Below are 19,667 nucleotides of genomic sequence, written 5' to 3'. Positions count from 1 at the left end.
TGATTCCCCCGCTCAGTACCTTTAGCATTTGAGAGCACAGTAGAAAGGCGAGTTGTTTTTCCACTTAACTTAGGTACACACCTGATGGTGAAGAAGGATGTGGTGCAAGGCAGGAAGAGAAAGCCTAGAAGGGAGAGAGGATATGGTCAGCCTTCCAGAGAAGACAATAGGAGATCATTTGTACAGACCCACCAGTGCTTTCCTACAGGGACTTAGCTCAGCGAGTAGAAATAAGAAACAACAAATGTGTTGGAGCCTGCCACTTGCAAGAACATCTGGCCTTGCCTGCCACAGCTGCGAGCACTCTGCCCATCAGAGCTGCTAGCCCTCTTGCAGAAGTGTTTGCAAGGAGTACATGTGGCTTTTGCAAACCTGTATTTCCTCTCTTCCCCCTTCCTGCCACCAAATCATATTTTGCCTTGCTAGCGACAGAGAGAAGAGGTGAACTAGCAGTCTGTCCTAACTGGAGACCATCATCATAGCTGGCAATTCTTCACAGGATCTCCTCCTTATGGTGCTAGATGTTCGGACACAGTAACAGGAGTCTCAGTGGAAAGCTTGTGCTAAAACAAGGCATAACTCTCACATAGAAAAGATGAGTCTTGCAAGTGATCATGAGAAGACCCCAGAATAAAAGAAGTCAGGTCTTAAATAACTTCTAAAAGTAGCACATTACAGCCTAGCTTTTATCCCTAGAACAGTGAGCATCCCCTGAGCTATTTTTTTGCTTTGTTTATTTTTTGTTTGGTTTTGTGGTTGCTTTTTGTTGTGTGTTGTTTTTTTTTTTTCTCCCAGCAAATTTTATTATTACAAAGCAGCCCTTATCTTCTACAGAAAGTGCTCAAAATAGAATATTTCTTGAGTGAGCACATAAACTAATTTCTTTCCTCCCTTCCAGCTTAGTCCTTAAAATAGAGACTCTTTCTCAGTCCTTAGCCTTGCATCAATATTAAAATAATGCAAGTCCAATGGACTTCTGTTTTTATGCACTCAGGTTAACCCACAACTTCATTCTCCGGTGCCAACATGATTGGCAGAACAGATAATTAAAATGGGACATCTGAAGGTGGAAATAAAAGCAGTGTAGAGGATGTTGGTGTCAGCCTCCTCCGAGTGGTGGTGAACTCGCCTAATCAGAAATTATACATGTGGGGTCCCTTGCAGTATACCAGCAGTGCTGTTCGTTGGCAGAATTGAAAGCAGGAGAGATTAAATAGTTTCTCTTCTAGCATTATAAGCCTCTGGCTCAACAGATTTCACAGTTTTGCTAGAACAGTGTTATAGGATAAAGAATGGGGGAAATTCCTACAAAACCAGTGGGGTGCAAATGTGGAGGAACAAATACTAGAGTCTTTTGCTCTCCTTTAGAGTGTGGTAGTGTAGCTGCTGGACATAGTGACTAAGCAACGAGTGTCTGCAGTGATAGCTATATCTCTTCAGGATTTTCTTCTCTGATTAAGTTTTCTCAGCTCCTAGAGAACCTGCTGTGCTTGAGAATCTGGTTATTGCTTGTGTTCACAGGTTGGTAAAGCTTGAGAAGCAATGGGCTTATGGTTAAGGCATTTCCCAAGCTAATAGGTGCTGTTGATATGGCTTTTTGCTTTGCTATACAGTAACAACATAGTTTAAGCAATTTGTTTAATTTTTGTAGGTCTCTTTGGTTACCTGATCAGGGGGGACAAAAGGAGGCAAAAGCATTTGCTGGTTTGGAGAGAATCCGTGGTGTTGTTATTTGCAGTGAGGCAATGTGTTGAGGAGATCAGGTTTTTTTCTGTGACATAGTATCATGCTTGTGCTCAGCACAGGGCTGCAAGCTGCCTTTTCCATGTTATCCAAGAAGCTGCCGGCAGGATGTTCTTGAAAAGGCCTGTGTGTTTGGAATGTCTCAGTGGTGAAAGATTTGTGGCCTTTCTGCCTCACCAAATGGGTCATTTTGTTGGTAAGGTGCTTGGAGAAGGTTCAGAACACGCCTCTGAGATGAAGGAAGTTTTGCTAGCTGTGTAGCTTGTCTGGTAGCAGTTTTCTCTGGATTTTTTTTTATAATACTATCACATATTATTGCATGATCAATAGAGTTTTACACTGGGAGACATAAAACCTTTCTGTAACGGCCTTTATGTTGTTTAAATAAAGAAAAATTAGAGTCCCCAGTCAAGAATTAGCATTCCTCTGTGCTAGATGCTGTACAAAGACAGGATTAAGTAACTGTCACTGTTCAGACAAGATTGTGCTCAGAGTAAGGGAAGAGAGATATGTTCCTCAGCTGTTTTTCTGCACACAAGACACCACTGACATGTCTGTGAACTGGCAGGCTGGCTAAAAGCATAATAGCATGTTTTGTACTTGTGGTGTGTATAGTCAAAAACTGAATATCGTGCTATATTAAGTTACTTATGTACTTCAGACTTCACTGCATCTGGGGCCATATGTCTGATACGACAGTGACTACCTCTGGTCCTCCAGCCACTCCTGGACCTAATGCCTAACCAGTAAAGTGGGAGAAAAGTACTTTCCTGGTAGAAGGGATGTTCTGTTTGTTCTTTTCTGGTTATCTTTTATGAAGTAAAAAATCTTGCATGGGGCAGGCAGACACACAGAAGATGTGTCATGATGTAGGGCGAGAGGATCCTCTGGAAGGCAGAAAGGGAGGTGAGAGCTGGGGGAGATACGGCTTGTGGCTGGGAATGGGGTGAAATGAGGAACAGAGAGTGGTTGGTGGGTATTCTCTGACAGGGGAAGCTGAAGGGTAGCCACATAGTCTGCCATCCAACGTGTACTCAGAGAAACAAAAGCCTCCACGCCAGGCTTTAGGCTTCACAATACACTCCAGCTTTGGCCACGAGATGGGAGCAGACAGGAAACTGGGCTGGGGAGGAAAGAGTATGTTGAGGGTTGGGAGGGAGGGTGAACTGGCGTGTCAGGGTCTAAACAATGAACTGTCTGTGTCAGGAAAACAGTTGTACTTGGTAGGGCTATTTTTAGGGGTTCAGATCCCCCCCCTCTTTAGGTCTTCCACTCCCTGCCCCCCCTTGCCCTTTTGTGCTGACTGGCGCCTGGCAGATTGGTGGAGATTTTAAAGCCACAGATAGGAAAGAGCTCAAACACAATGAAGGAAATGCAGCAGGGAGGGGAGAGATGGGTGCCCAGAAATAGCCAGTGTGACGCCTCTGCTGCAGACCTCAGGTCTAAGAACGGGAAGAAATACTTCTAGACATGATGGCCAAAGTTGTTCCCCAGGCTCTATGACTACTTCTGGAGTCACTGATAGCTGTCTGTGAGAATGGAGAGAACTGTAAAGTTATTATCCATCCTGTGTTCGCTTGCACACAAACCCTGGCTTGCCATGCCTGCTCTCAAGCTGGAGGATGAGGCGTCACGGATCAGCAGCGAAGTGGGATGAGAGACTGTCCCACCTTCCTGCATGAACCTGCGTCCCTATCTGACAGGGAGGCCTTTGTGGCTACAAATCCTGACCTGTTTTTAGAGGTTCAAAGGGAAGGAATTAAAGTAAGTGCTGTGGGCCATGACTTCCTGATTTGGGCTGGTCATCACACTGTTTCTATGATGGTGGGGACTAGGAAATAATCTCTATGAAGATATTGCTTCTGTGAGAGCTCTGACTTTGCTTGGTGTTGCTTGTTGTCTGCAGGCTCACTTTTTTTTTTTTCTTTTTTTTTTCTTTTTTTTTAGGAGGAAGAGAATTTATCCCTTCTTTCCCAGTTGTTCCAGCTTTTAATTAATTTTTGGTTTTCATACTTCTGGCCCAAGTTCTTTTCCTCTCAGACTTTGCTTGTTCTCATCTGTTGAAAGCTTTTCCAGGAGGGACACTAACTTACTTCTTAGCCCCGCTGCTCACCCTGACTATTGTAGAGACCTCCCCTGCCTCCTGGGCTGTGCAAATCCAGACTTCTTATTTTTTCCTATGTGGAGGAGAACATTACCCCTTTCCCTCAAAAAAAAATCCCTTGGCTCAGCACTGATTTCAGGCTCTGATATGAAGCACTTTGTTTGTAAAGCCTCCCTTATTTGGTTCCTGCTCACCTTGCCTGACCTCCTCCTGGGCTCTCCAGGCAATCATGCAGCAACCTCCCTTCTGTCCTCTCATTGAACCTCCTCCACTGAGCCTCATCCTGGCATGGAGAAAGTCACCCCTGTAGCCCAGCCCACCTGGCAAGAGCTCTCCTGGAGCTCCTCACACCTTCTTCCTTCACCAGCTCAGCACAGCAGGACAGCAAACTGCAAAGCCTGAGAGAGCCACTACGAAAAAAGCGGGACTCCTCTCTGTTTTGCTTCTAGCTCCTCTTCCCTGGATTTGTGCTTCAGATACTGTTTTTTCTTGGCAGGGGTTGGCAGTCTCTCCCCACTGTGGCACTCTGGTGGCAATGACTGATGGTGGTTCTGTGGCCTGGCCCTGAGTAGCCGTCACCCACCCATAGCCCAGCCAGGGGCATGGCAGCAGAGCCCAGCCCTCAAATAACCAAAATCAGGCAGCAGTGGCTCAATTTCTGCCCTGTTCATCTGCCAGCAGGACCCACCAGCACAGCTCCCAGAGATGGCGTCTCCCTCAGTGGCTGCGGGGAACGGTCAGAGAGCTGACTTCAAAAAAATGGTACTTTCAGCTGAAAATGCCTACTGGCCTGTGAGAAATGCCAAGGGGTGTGGGTGATGGGCTGACCCAGTGGGCTGGCCCACAGGCCACAGGGCCCATGACGCATGGCAGCCATTCCAGGTTGCTCCTTGCTGTGCCTGGGGCTGTAGCTCCCTTGCTGGTGATGTGAGGAAGCCATATGCATGCAGGGATTTCTTTTATTTAATGATTTTTATTTTGAAAGAAGACATCTTCTATTGAAGACATCCTTTTTGGGTAGGGCTTGCAAGGGAGGAGAGGGGAAACTGTGTTTAAGATGAAGGAGGGCATGGAGGTGAGGGCAGGAGTGTGGTGCAGTGCATCACCAGGCAGAGGGGACAGGTGAGAGCTGTGGACACAGGCCCTGTTAGTGATGCCATCTGACATAGGATGATGGAGCCAACCAGCACAGGGAGTTTAAGTATTCTGTTTGGTTCATGGAGGGAGGGAGGTGTCTGCCATGGGAAGTACAGGACTTCAAAGAAGTTGGTGTGGCTACTTGCTGGGTCCTCCTTGTTGGTCTGGTGCTGGGGCTCAGTCTTGCGGGATAGGGATGGTGTGTGCAGGAGGACGTGCCTCCTCCCCAAGGGGGCAAGGAGAGGGCTTTCTCTTCCTACAGAAGGCAGCCAGCTGCCTGTGCAACAGGAGGATGCCCTGGCGAGACATACTGGTCTGAGCATCCTGTTGTCTGTCCAACCCGTTTGAAGTCTGCCCCTTGGCAGGCAGGCAGGATGTGCTGCAGCACGGGATGGGTTTGGCGGCACGCCTGGATGGACAGGGACCCTGTGCACCAAATGCCCTACTCGACATCAAGAAGCCCAGAATAAATTCAGGGAAATTATAAATGTTTCATAAGCACTGAGGGTCCCTGAGAACAAACATCGGTCTGGTGGCAAGAGCTCAGTTTTCCCCCTTTGCCTGGGAGTGGGATTTTGGGAGCCAACAGGCCAGAAATCTCTCTGGCACCCTTCTGCAAATAATTTTCCCTCAACCTGTCAGCCAGCAAGCTGTAAAACAGGGATAATGATGATAATTAAGGTGATAAACTGCACAATAAGAATTGCTTAAGGTCCTTCAGTAGGGCTCTTGGTGTTTTTTCTTGTATGTGAAGTGGTAACATCCAACACTTGTGAGGAAAAAATAAAAGAAGTTACCATACCAACAGACAGAACCTGAATTGTTTTTGACAGCAGTTGGATCACAGTTAGAGGCTTGATTTCTCTGAAAAATGGCCCTTTGTCAAAATAAAGGTGGTGAGTTTTCAGCAGTCTGTGGGAGCAGATGGGGTTTCTCTGCTGTGTGATGGTTTGGAGCCCAGGGTGGAGGAGGTCGGTCGGTTAAAATAGTCCTTTGCCCTGTTTCCTGGCCAGTTTTCCTCAAACCAAAACTACTCTCCTTGTCCTTGTTCTGATTTTTGGTGAAAAGCTGCAATTTCCTGTTTTTCATTTGTTTGTTTATTTTTCACCCAGACCCATAGAGTTATGTTTGGCAAGGGGCAAAAGGAGGCAGCGAAACCTTAGCTGAGTTAATTTTGCCTCTCTAGGTAAAGTGTGCAGCCCACCAGCATATCCAGCCCTGTAAACAGGTTAAGTTTCTGGGATAAAAAGCATGGAGAAAGTGCACATGGCTTCTCTTATGAACAGTGATATGTGTGTGCTGAAGATTAGGCTAGAAAGGTGTTGGTGGGGGGTGGCAAGACTCAGGGTGCGAGGGCAGACCCGTCCCAGTTTCCTTCTTGCTGTGTGATTTCTGTTCCTTGTTTTTAAACCCCTTTGTCAGTCAATGGGAACCTTACTTGGCAGCTGACTTGAAAGTACGTGAACTTGAATGCCTGGACAGCATCTGTTTCTGCTTTCTGGGATGCTAGGTAGAAGGGAGCTGAAGGTTTCCCTCCTCCCCTCTCTCCTTAGTTTCCCAACTTTCTACCCCCCTTCCTACGCTTCGGTAGCTCCAGCCTGTGCCCCTGGTAGAGGAAGGCAAACCCTGAAGTGCCAGTCATGCTTGAGGGCAGGAAGGCACCTTGCACTGAAGGACTTGATGAAGAGAAGCAGAGATTCCCTGGAGCGGCTCCTGGTCCCTCTCCTCCTCGCCGGCCCCTCCTCGGGCCTTTGCAGAGCTGAGGGCTGGTAGCGCAGGAAGCGTCTGACCGCACCGCGGGCTGCGGCTCGGCTGGGCTGGCAGGGATTTCCTCTCCGGCAGGTCCGTTATCTGTCAGGACGGGCTTTCCCTCTTCCTCCCCACGTCCCCATCCCCGTCCCCCAGCTCCTCTCCCCGCCTTCCCTCCGTCTCTCGCACACACACACGCACACACACATGCACTTTACTGCCAAAAACCGTCCTCCGCCCCCCCCCCCCCCCCCCTTCAGCTAACTTCCTTTCAGCATTTTTTTTGAGCTGGATAATCCTAGGATTTGTAAAACGGGGGAAAGGAGAGCGCGAGCGAGCAGGAGTCAGAACAGGAAGCTGGTTTCTCATTCCTCTAACTGTCCGAAGGCAGGAGGAGGGGAAGGGGGGGAGCCAAAGAGGAGCCTTGTGCAGGCTCTTCCCCAGTCCCTTTTCATTAGTCCGTTTGAGCTTCCAGTCTCCTCCAAAAGCCAAGAGAAGGAAGACCAGGCAGACTGGGACGCTTTCAGCTGGAAGTGGCAACAAGCGTGGCTGACAAACCCCAGAAGGTGGCCGTGGAGGGTCCCAGGACTGCGCTGAGGGAAAGACGTTCCCTCCACCATTGCCAGCCCCCAACTTGCCAGCTCCGATGTGGGCACCCGTCCACCACCCACTTCCCTCTGATGAGAACCCTTCCGGGCTCGGGCTATGATTGCTGCTGCTGTCGGCTGGGTAGCCTCCTCTCGTCCTGACCTTCCTCTGACACAGAAGCAACCCAACATCTGGTGGGGATTAATGTTTACTTCTCCAGCTGGACGCTGTACGGGACCCCCGATGTTGCTCCTTGGGAGCGGGACACGGGTGGTGATCTGAGAAGAGGAAGATTTTTGTCACCCAGCGTGAGGCTGGGCTGGGGGGAGGGGGGCAAGGAAGGAGGGGGGTGAACCTCTTTTGGGACTACCCTCATGAAGAACAAGGGAGCCAAGCAGAAACTCAAGAGGAAGGGAGCCGCAAGCGCCTTTGGCTGCGACCTGACGGAGTATCTGGAGAGCTCTGGGCAGGATGGTAAATGCCTCTTTATTCTCACTCTGTTAGCAGAGAAGCAGAGCGTGCGTTCCCCCTTTTTTTACTGGTAGGACTACAAACAGGACCTTTCCCAAGGCTGAGGGCTAGACAACCTGGAGCTGGTTGATCCCGGGAAGTGGAGTCACCGCCCAGTTGCTCACAATGAATGAACAATCGGAAGATGGCTTTGGTGACACATCTGCATGACCCTTGCATGAGTACTGCTGTGTGTGGGGAAAGGACTGGGCTAGGGCTCTGGGGCTGCCTAAGTCTGGACAGAGGCGGCCCACTGTACGTTGTGGTGTCCTTTCCCAACCACCTGGCTGTGGAAAGGGATATCAGGCTTTTAGGGAAGCTAGTTTCAGAAATCAGAACTGGGCTGTAGAGATGAACTGGGAACATCCCATCTCCCCCTCCTGGTCTCCACTACAGTTTCCCATATTGTCCCTTCACTGCTGGATGGAGACAGGATAGAGGCTGGGGGTTGGGGTGGAGTAGGGATGGGTGTGAGGTGTCGGGGGCAACTGAGCTAGTATTTTCACTACCCTGCCTGTTATCTTTCTCTTCTCTCCTCCTCCCCCTGACTGCCATGCCACCAGATATTGGAGGAGAATATGGTAGCTCAGACAAGAGGTACCTGCAAAAAGATCAGATGATCGTGCGCTTGAAATGGTCAGTCCTGGATGAGGGAAGGAGCAGAACAATTTTTCTTAAAGAGAGTTGGTTGGATGAAAGAGAAGCAGTTGCAAGTTTGGCACACAAAAATACCTGCAGCTTAGCAAGAGGAAACATAAATACATGCCTGTTACCATTCCTGACATGAGCATTATGTTACAGGTTTAGCATTATGTTCCAGTTTGAATTGACTAACTTTTGCCAATGTCAGGCTACTCTAAGCAGAAAAAGCTTCTAGCAGCAGTGTCAGCTTTGTACAGGAAGGGCTGTACAATCAGGTCTTTCATTTGCTGATGAGCATGGCTGATGAAGTACAGCGTGGAACTGCACTGGCAGAAGGATGGGCTACGTAACAGTAGACCTTTCCATTGCACAGTGAAGACAGCAGTACATATATCACTGAGCTACGTTGTTATGTATGTGCATTTATTCAGCTATGGGGGAAAACCAGTCATTCAATTTCATTGTGACTCGTCTATAACAATTAGTGAATCTTCTAACTTATATAGACCTTAATGGCAGTTGAACTGAAATGGTAAAAATAAGAGAATGAAGTGATATGACTTTTTCAGTGTGAGGTACAAACAGATAATCTCCATCCGGTGCTAACATGAGCTGCCATGGTGGAGGAACAATTTACAGCTGTTTACAGGAACACTGAAAAACAATGCAGGGAAGGCAGGCACAGGCGGTATGTTCAGCTGAAGCAGCAAGAGGGATTTTAAAGCGAGAAAAATAGTTACTGCAGTTGAAATAAGGTCAGAACACCAACATTTATTTCCCAAAATCCCATAGTTTTTTTAACAGTTTTTTTTGGGCACAAGAAAGAAGGACATTGTCTCAAGACTCTTTTGTGGGATGGTTCACAGTTCCAATCTACTTATCTTTCTGTACTGAGGAGCAGTGGGGGAGAATGTGAAGTTCCTTTCCCTTTCTGCAGCCCTGCTATTTGCTGAATAGCACATCCAGTTGCCCAGTGCCATGGGATCTAGAAAAGAAAGACTCAATTGTTATAGGTTTATTGGGAAGGGTGTATGTTAGATTGGTGCAATTCACTTCATGTGGACAGGGAGAGAAGTGAGAGAATTAGAGAGGATAATTTTTTTTTTTGCTGGTAGGGCTCTCAGGAACAGAAAAGTGACCAAGTATGCCAAAGTGATGTTTTGGGAAGAAATAAAAGTTCAGATGTCACCAGGACATCACTAACTTGCAACCTGTAACTATAAAACAGTATTAGAAGAGCATTTAGGGTATGAGAGATACTTGATTTGGGAACAGTTAAATTGTCCTGCTAAGAATTATTTCCAGTGACAAGCCAGTGCTCCTCCAAGCAGAGGCTTTGGTAGAGATGTAAAGCAGCAACTTTCTCGCTGCTTTAGATAGTGCTATGTGTTCAGTTGGTGGGATGCAGGCTCTAGTTGTTCCCTACTTGGAAGCAATGAAGATGCAAGATTGTTCATGGTATCTGGGAGTGATGAGGAGGGGGAGGACGCTCCGTCTGCTGTCCAGAAAACTTTTTCTTGTGGATCTTTGTGAAAGCAGGTTTCAAAATGCACCCACAAGGGTTAACTGGAAAAGGAAAGAGACTGTAGGACAGGCAGGATGCAAGGGAGATTGGTTGTGATTTCATGGTCAGGTTTGCTTTACACCACCCTGCAGTAAGAAAAGAAGCAGAGATCTGCTTTGCTGGTGCTGCGGATGGCAGAGGGAGCACAGGGAATGGCCAAGGCTAGTGTTGACGATTTGGCATTTTTCCTTCTGGATGAGTACATGGCCGTTACAGTCAGGGGGTGCTGTGCTACTTGTGCAGTGCTTTGTGGAGGAGAGGCACAACTTGAGTCCTTTACATGCTTGTGGTTGTTGAAGTGCAGCTTGCGCTTTCTGCAAGGACCTTAGTCCCTGTGTCATTGCCAAATTCCAGTGGAGAGAATTATTTCTGTTCAAGGTATCAGCATTTCCTCTCCTGTCATTTAACTGTTTAATAACTTGCTAAGGTCCATTTCAGAGATGGCTGTGTTTCAGTGAAGGATGAAAAGATCCTGCTGTCTCCCTTACCAGACAGATGTACCTAAGTCTCTGTTATAAAGAGCTTTATGATAATACAATGAAAGCTGTGGCACAACTACAAAGTATTTAGGAGCAGTGTAGATGGAAAGACTGTAGCAGGTACAGTGGGGTAGCTCAGGAGATTAAAAAAGTGATACAAAGCCTTTAGCCCTAAGCTGATTCTTCAGATCCCACCCATGTCAGTGGTGGCGGATAGATGTTGCTGTCTGCTGGCTGGTTCGAAGGTCAGATGTGTTAAATTTACTGTACTTCAAGTCAGTTCCTGTCACTGCTGCATTTGACCCTACTTGGCGCCTTTTCCTGCTGGCAGTCTCTACATAGAGACTGGTCGTCCTCCTTATGGGGGCAGACTGCTATCAGTGCTCCCAAGCATTTAAAATCATGACTCAGGCCACAAAAATCATGAGCTAAAATAAAAATCAGTGCTGGTTTATTTTCCTGCTTTCTGTTCTCTGAAACATCAGTGTCCATCTGAGTTATGTTTTCAAGTCTTTCTACTGGCAAGAAGGCTAGAAACTTGGGGGAAAATAAACTTTTCTTCCTTCCCACTAAAATTCTCAAACAATTACTTTAATAGCAGTGTATTTGTGGACAAACTCACATAAGACAAAAAAGAATGGTGGCTGGCAATACCAATGAATATAAATTGTCTGGTTTCACAAAGTCTCTCTTCTGTTGCTATCAGCACTGAGTACACACTTGGAGGCAAGAGATCTTTTGGAGTGCCAGCTTCACTAGAAAGTAGTCTTAGGCTTTGGGCATGGATAGGCACCCATGAAGGAGGAAGCTAGTGCTAATTTCCTCTACTAAAACATTTTCCTGTGTCAAACTTTATTAAAGTGTTGTACAGGTTCAGTGGAGCTGACAGATATTAGCCCTGAAGGATTAACATTAGAATGTATTTTTGGCCTCTCGATAACCAGCCTGGTTTCCAGAGGAGAAAAGCACCTACTGCCCCTACTGAAGTTACTGGGAGCTGCACATCAGGCCCCAGGTTCCTGTAATAACAGCAGGATAATATTCTAGTGATGGATGGGCCAGCAGAGAAGTTAAGACTCAAGGCTGTGCAGAAACCTTAGTTGGGGCAGAACAGTCTGAATTGCTTAAGAACACAGTCACAAAGAGTAGTCTTGTTTCTGGTTAAATCAAAGAAGTGTTGTAAGAGGGTGCTGAAAAAGTCAAAGCTGTTAAAGCGAGAGGGACTAAGTTAAAATGGAGTTTTAAAATTCTCAGTGCTTCTAACTGTGGGAGATTCAGACTGGGATTTCATGTACACAACCGGATATAACTTCCATTTTTTTTAAATGGAAATTGATGTGCCATCTATACAAAAATTGATCGTGCTGGTAAAAGATAATCCAGACTTTTGCATAGGAAGTGTTACTTATTCAGACCTACCTTTGCTTCATTTGCTTAGAGTCAGGTAGGACTTGGAGAAAGGCTGAATTATTTCCTTCATTTTTAGTATGATAATGTCTAGATGTTGGGATACGAGGTGCTTCCAGGACTGCAAAAAGCCAATCTCAGATTAGACACCTTGTTCTTAGAGTCAGCTCTTTGAGTCCTAGCTTCCCCTATTTGCTGGAGAGTTAATTCTGCTGTTGCTGTACCCCTCTGTGGTTTCTTGCACATCTGTTTCCTGCCTGATGTTGTCTGGTTGGGATACAATGAAGTCAGCTTTTCCCCTTAACCCCCTCCCACACTCTCCACAGCTCCCTCAGTATCTCTCATCCTGAGCCTGTGGCACCCAAAGCACTTTCAATCTCTTTCCCTAATGCTGCTTATTGGCTGTGTTTGTTATTTGCTGTAGAAACAGAGTTGCTTCATTTGCGGAGCTTTGAAGCCCTCACCTGCCTCATACTCTCCTCTTGAGGATCCTTCTTGCTGTGGCACAGAGTTAGGCCAGCCAGCAGCACTCCCTGAGGGAAAAGGAGCTGTTGTCTGCAAACGTAGTGCAAGGAGGTGGGTGAGGAAACCCTTACAAGCCTCTGGATTGTAATATGGGGAAGGAGACAACAATATTGGCATCCCACATTATACTCTTCTATGCTGTGTGGCTGTGCAATGACTACTTCTGCCTTGTCACAACTGCATTTGAATGAAAGAGTAAGGAAAATCTTCATTTAGTGTTAGTGGTTTCATAAAAATACGGGAGCTCTGGCTTGTACTAGCTTCCCAAGCAGGATCTTAACCACTTTTGAGCACTGCAGTAGGTCAAGACTTTACTGTAGCATACTCAAGTATTTCTGAGGGAAAACAGCCACAGTAACTCAGTGGTAATATGCTTTGTATAAAGGAAAGGCGTTCTTGGATACTCTTTGGCTGTTTGGGTACAGCCCCTTAGCATCCTACCTTCTGCCTTATTTTGATGCTATGTGCGTCATTGTGAAGCTGCTTCGTCAGCACTGAGATGGATGAGGAGACCGGTCACTCAGAAAGAAAGCGGTTTCCTTCGAAAATAAGTTCTGTTTGGATCCAGTTGTTAAACCTGCTACCCAGATGAGAAGCAGCTTTTCTAGGTCGTGTGGCTTTATTTCCTCACACTTGTATATGTTCAGTTGCATGCTTTTGTGGGATGAGAGCATGCAGGGATGTGCTTGAGGGTGCATGGAAGCCCATAGCACATGGAAATGTCTACCCTGCAAAGATGCATTTGTGTCCACTTAGTACATTTTTAAGCTCCTTTTTCTGCATTGATGTTTTGAAGTGAAGTGCGCGTCCATGCTTTTGGGTAGGTGCTTCTGGTTAGGAGTGCATGCAGGAAGTCCTGGGAAAACTGCTGAAGGATAATTAGTGGCAATGTGGAGGAAAAGACAAGGCCCTTTTTTTTTTTTAATGTCCACTCAGAAAAATGAAAATCCCACACAGTCATTTAATCTGCTGCAGAACAGTGAAGAACTGCATTCATCCTGCTCTGAACATTAGAAATTGTGGCACTGAGGATTTCTGTCCCAAGAACTGATTGAGCTGAAAAGAAACATTTTTCTCTCTTTGAGGCCAGGCTGCTTTCAGTCCAGATCTCTTCCTTGACCTACCTCACTCTGAGGCTATGCAATCACTTGTCTTCCTGCAAGGAAGCAAGCAGCAGGGGCTTGGAGGAGAAGGCAACAAGAACAACTGCTTGGACTGGCTTGAAATGCATTTCTCCTCTTTTTAATCTGATGTGCTGCTGTAGTCTGGTCTACGTTTTCACCCTGCCAATATACTAAGCAGCCCCATGACCTGCGCTCTGCAGAGGCTATCCTTGGCTGTATTCATGCAGCCTGTGTGGATACTTAAGACTGCATCCCCTCGTCTTTGTGACAGGAGCAAAAGGGATAGTTGGGCTCTGAAATCTGGGGCAAAAGAAGGGAGGCTGTATTACTGTGCAGTGGAGGAGAGCTGTGGCAGAGTGGCTCTGAGGACTGAGTCTATGAATTGGGAGGTGGAGGAGCTGGGACAGGCTTGAGGGGAAAGCAGTTCCTTGGTCTTTCAGAGTCTGCTAAGGCATGTCCAGTAGACTGGGGAGTGAGAAATTCTGCTACCAAAATGGATAGTGTGTGGGGAAATTATTAATAAACATAAAGGTTGCTTTTCCTCCACCTGCTCTCACAAGTGGAACATCACGTTATGAGTCCCAGATAACGGCCTCTATGGCAACAAAGTGGGAGCAACAAGACAATGGGAAAAACAGGAGCAGAAGCCATCTGGCTGCTTCTGCTACTCTGATGTTCCTCCTTGTTTTGGATGATGTTTGTCTTACTTCCTCATTCTGCTTCTGGTTCAAAGTAGCTTGATTTTTGTGACTTAGTGGCACAGTGCTCCTGCAGTTAAACATTCATGTTGCAAGCACAGCTCCTTGTTCTGTTCTGAGTTTCCATTGCTAGCACTGTGTGATTAGCAGAGAGCTCTCCCAGGCTGTCTCCTGCTTTTTATTTCTCTTCCCAAGCACTGCAGGAGTCACACGTGTCATTTCCATGCACTAAGCCCCACTTTGATCTTGTCTTCTCCCCACCCCCTGCGAACAGCATGAAGCACATGTCTTGCCTGCAGATTCTCAATTAGAAAAAGTATCTTGATTTAGCAAATGTTTTCTCTTTGTTAGTAACAGCTGATTTCATCTGGACTTGAGAAACCAACGAGTAGGGACTTCACTGCTTGTGGCATCACAGCTTTCAAAGGTTCAACAAAACACCTGCAGTGGCTGAAATGCTGCCTCTGCACTAGGTGGTTGTAGAACATGGAATGATATAGACACAATGAGCAAGCAGTCTGGGAGATCTCCAATTGTCTGCAGTGCTTGGTTCCAAAGTTTTGGTGTAGGCCTTGTTCTAGTTTCGAGAGCTATTGACACAAACAAAATACTAGAACACCTGCCTCGGTAACTCAGGCTTTGCCATGTATAACACAGTTCTACAGCAGCAACATTTGCAGGCAGACAGGGTTGTGCCAAAAATTTATGTTCCAGTGTTTCTCCTTTAACTGTAGTATGGGAAATAAAACCAGCCTGTCAATAATGGTATAGCCAGTCCTGTTCTGAAGGGCTTGGGGTGGGGTGGCTGTCAGATGCTCTGCCCAGATTGCTGCTTCAGCTGGATCTCTGATCCATGCTGCATGAAGTTTGCTAAAGTGTGAAAAACAAATGGAGGGTGATTACAGGATGGAGAGATACCAGTGTCGGTCTCCAGCCCTGAACCACCAACAAGGTGCCAGATACACTTAGAAATTTGACATGGAAACCTACAGATACCCTATTACAATACGAAAGCTGCTCATCATCTCCACTACTGGTTGTTTTAAGGGCAACTAGTGCTGCTAGTTTCTTAATAGTGTCTACTTTCCATACATCACCAGGGCCTCCAGACCCAGCTGTCCTTTGTTCATATGCCAGAGCCTTCAGCCTTTCTGCTGATAACTTCAGTGAATGTGTTCTGCATTGCCAACAAGAACAACAAAATCTGCAATGTGTTTACAATGAACACAGACAAAGACTATAAATTGAATTCAGTGTTAAATTAAATAATGTGGGGCAACTGTGCTGGCTGTATTACTAACTTTCATACTTAATGCAATAATGTAACCCTCTTGTTTTCTATGTTGCTCTGAAACCACAAGCAGACTTTCCTGGTCTTGTGCACCAGTGTGATTGCAGATATGAAAATACTTACAATGGGCTTGAGACCTACCCTGTTGGCAAATGCCTAGACCCTTGCATATAATGAAGTTATAGACACTAATACTAAATTTCACCCTCACTCAAGTGCCAAATCAAGGCTAGCATTGTGTGTGAGAGCAAAGACTTTAGTCCCTAACGCTGCAAGTCTTTTGGCACTTAAGTGGACAGTCTTCTTCTGTCTCACCCTTCTGCCTTGAACTCCTCCCTGCAGCTCAATTAGATTCCCCCTTTTCAGCACAGTGAAGGCACTTTTGATCTTAACAGTGCACCAAGAGGGATAAAGCAAAACCCACACTTTTTGCACTTGTCTTCAGTTTTTCTGCTTCAGTTGCTGTCCTCCCATTTGGGAGCAGCAGCCTGGCCTAGGTTCAAACCAGCCTACCTCCCTCTTGGTGCCAGCAGCTGGTGCTGTGTGTGACAGCCCCAGTTCCAAGCATAAGTTGACTGGATGACCACTTGGACTTAGGTAATTTAATGTGAATATGGGGAGAGTTACCTTAACAGCAGCAGAAAACGTTACAAAATCACAGAATTCTTGATATGAACAGGGAGCTCTTGAGATTATCTAGACCAACTCCCTGCTCAAGCAAGGTCAGCTAGAGCTGGCTGCCTTGGACAGTGTCCAGCTGAGTTTTGAACATCCGCACAAATGGAGACTCCACTATCTCTCTGGGCAACCTGATTCAGCCTTTGAGTACTGTCACAGTAAAAAAAAAGTTGTGTTCAGATGGAATTTCACGGGTTTTAATTTCACCTTTTGTCCTGTCAATGGGCACCACTGAGAAGATCCTGGCTCCCTTTTCTTCATTAAGTCCCATCAGGTATTTGCACACAATGATAAAACAGCTTGTGATCCTTCTCTTATCCTTCTCAGCCTTTCCTCATAGGAGAGGTGTTCCAGTCCCTTAATCATTGTGGCCCCAAGCTCAACTTTCTCCAGGAATTGTGTGTCTTTCTTGTGCTGGGGAGCCTGGAGCTGGACACAGGACTCCAGGTGTGGGCTTACCAGCTGAGCAGAGAAGAATTACCACATACTCGACCTGCTGGCAACACGTTTCCTAATTTTTATGATCTTCCTAGTAATTTATATAGTTTCAGAAATTTGCCTTGGTCTCCCAGCCTAGGCTTGCAATTTCAGTCAAAAACTAATGTGGCACAGCATTAAGGATCCTTTTTCCCCTGGTTAATGCTGAAAACAAATTGTCTTTTCATAAAAGGCTGCTGCAGTCTTGCTGCTGGCCAGCTGAAACAAATTAATGTATGCTTTATATCGTATGCTGATATGCTGCATCTGATGAAAGCTTTGCAGAGCCTTGGCTTAATAGAAAACTGACTAATAATGCTGTGAAGCAGCACACCTTTCTCAGGTGGTAGTTGTACAGCCCCTCCAAAGGTACTGTGCACCAGACTGGGGGGCTTGCGGCCAGAATTCTTTCTTTTGCAGTGACTGCAGTGACTGTGCCCTTCTCCAGTATGGGGACTTGGGCAAAGAGGGGGAGAATTTGCACCCCCGTGCAGGATTCTCAGCTGTGGCTGCTGCTCTCAGAAATATGCCCTGAGCAGCTGAGCTGGGTTCATAGCCATTTATCTCCAGCTCCTCTCTTTGCCCTCTTCTACACTCAAGGCTCAGCTAACTAAATGCCTTTGGAAATGCTATTATCTCCTGTGCTCTCTGGGGCCAGGAGCAGTTTGAAGATTTATCATCTGGAACAAGAGGCTTTGTTTAGTTCTGTAAAACACAGAACTGTTAAAGAAAGAACAAAAACTAAACCCACAACCAAAAGCTCTCTTTACATCTCATATCTTTTCTTTGCTTTCTCTCATCTGGGAATGTGTGTACATTTGGTTTTATAATGTGATTAAATACTGTCACATGGTAAAACAGTTAGGGAAGATATACCTGCATCTCTAAAATAGGATTGACCATCCAATGGTCCAGGAGACATTCCTGCTGTAACCAAGTTGTCTAACTTGTTTCCTACAGAGTGTTAGACAGGAGAACAGGTCAGACTCTCCAGTGCAAACTTTATTTAAAAAATACCACTGTGGTTTTTACCAAACACAGCAGCATTGGTGCTGCCTTTTTTTTTTTTTTTTCTGAAAGAGGCTGATGAGCTCTCAGACTTTACATGTGGGATGCAGGGCTGAAAAATCCAGGCTAGATCTGTGCCTGATCTCACCATCTATATTCAATGGCTCATAAAAAAATGCTGATTTAGCAAACTCGGAACACTCACAGAAAAGGGAGGCGTTTGTTTATCTGGATCTGAATGTTTTCAGTTAGGGTATTTTTGATAACTGTAAGGATTCTGTATTTGCCATCTCTAGCAGCAAATCTGACTTTCGGTCCTGTTGCAGACAGGCGGCTTGGCAGCACAACAGGGCAAATCAGCCTGTGGAAAACCCTTCTCTCCAGGCGCAACTAGTGCTTGTTTTTCTGTTCATCTCTCATTATGGTGCTGCTGCTGGTGATGGCAGTCACACCTCAGGAAGTTCAGCGGTGTGATCAGGCAGGGTGAGCCTCCTTCTGGAATCCCTCGTGTCTCTGCTGCAATTTGTGTGAAGTAAATAAGCTGTCAGCGGGACTGAATTGCTTTCTTATGCAAAAGCGGAGAGGGGAACAGCTTCACCATTTTGCTCTTTCTCTTTTTATCTTCCTAGTGTGCTCCACTTTGTATTGCATTTTCCTTACCCTTGCTCTGGTCAGGTAGTTTCAGATACACGAGAGGCTAAATGAGAACAAACTCTCTCATGAGAGATTTATTGCATCTTCTGCTTCTAATCTAGCCAGGAAAACAGAGCAACAGACTTCCTTCTGTGATTCTCTTCTCTCCCTTCCAGTCCTGGCTGGAAATGAGAAGTACAACAAGGTAGAGGAATGCAGCGAAAAAGTTAAAACAAATGTCCTGGAAGCTCTAAAAGGAGTATAGGGTTTGGCCTGAGGCAACAGCTCAGGGTTACAGAGGGGACACGGAGGATTCTCCCTTCTCTCAAGTGTTTTCCGTTCCCCTTACTTGGTTGGGTGTTTTGGTGTTCCCCCCCCTCCATTTCAGTAACTATATTGCCAGGATGGCAGAATGCACATGTTGCCAAAGTCAATATATCAAGCGTCAGAGCGTAAGGCAGGCTTAAAAGAAGTAAATGGGAAGAGCTGGTTTTGATATATTGAGCCCATTATTCTTCCTTTCTGGCTCAACAGTGAGTGCCCATCACTTACTACTGCCCAAAGTTTGCTGTGTAGAGCTACAAATGGGGCCTGAGTCAGGAAATTCAGTTCTGGATCCCAAGACCTTTGATTTGGGGTTCCCCTCCAGACATCCTCCTGCAGCCCTGTCCCTAGATCAGCCTGGCAGAGGAGATCTGTCCTCAGGGTGGCAGGCAGAGCCTGGCAGTGGAAGCAGCCCCCCAGCAGGTCTCGTCAACGTGCTTCAGAGGCAGGGAAGGAACCAGTGTAATAAATACAAAGAAGGTCTAGGAGTCCTAATTAGTCCTCATTTCTAGCCTGCTAAAACACCCATCTGTCACTCTGCTGCAATAATAGGATTTGAGAAGATTAACTGGATACTGCTTAGGCTCTTAAACATGGCAGCTCCATAAGCGGGCTGCTGTTCAGCCTTAAGCTGTGCTTGCAGCAATTATACCCTAAGCAGGTTTATGTCTGGTTAGTGCTTGACTGGGAGTTGCCCAAAAAAATCTGCTGCAGGAATTGGGTAGGTGATTCAGAAGATGGCAAGCATAGTATCAGTTCAGTCAAGTTGCTGCCCTGGTATCATTTCAGGAAATTTTACCATTGGGGCATAGTGTAAAACAAGGGCCCCCATCCTTTAAAGAAGTTCTCTTTTATCTTGTGCTACTAGCGGAGAGGACTTTTTTACACATGTACATGCTGTACTGTGTCCTTCCCTTTCCAGAAGCAATTTCAGCTGGAGCCATGATTTGTTGTGGGTTTTTTTTCACTCAGTGTCCTAAGCTGTC

The 19,667-nt window shown here is 46.3% G+C and overlaps 1 protein-coding gene across 1 annotated transcript in view; it reads left to right on the top strand.

Moving 5' to 3' along the window:
* Positions 1-7,680: 7,680 nt before the first annotated feature.
* ARHGAP31 (Rho GTPase activating protein 31) overlaps positions 7,681-19,667 on the top strand; it is a 58,594-nt gene continuing 46,607 nt past the window's right edge. The window contains exon 1 of the mRNA XM_051608496.1: positions 7,681-7,795. Within this exon, the coding sequence (XP_051464456.1) occupies positions 7,696-7,795 (100 nt within the window). The 5' untranslated portion in view covers positions 7,681-7,695. The remainder of the gene's footprint in view (positions 7,796-19,667) is intronic.

The sequence above is a fragment of the Apus apus genome, chromosome 1 (genome assembly GCF_020740795.1).
Source record: "Apus apus isolate bApuApu2 chromosome 1, bApuApu2.pri.cur, whole genome shotgun sequence".
Lineage (NCBI taxonomy): Eukaryota > Metazoa > Chordata > Aves > Apodiformes > Apodidae > Apus > Apus apus.
The sequence above is the reverse complement of the archived record's forward strand: the minus strand, read 5'-3'. Positions and strand labels throughout refer to the sequence as shown.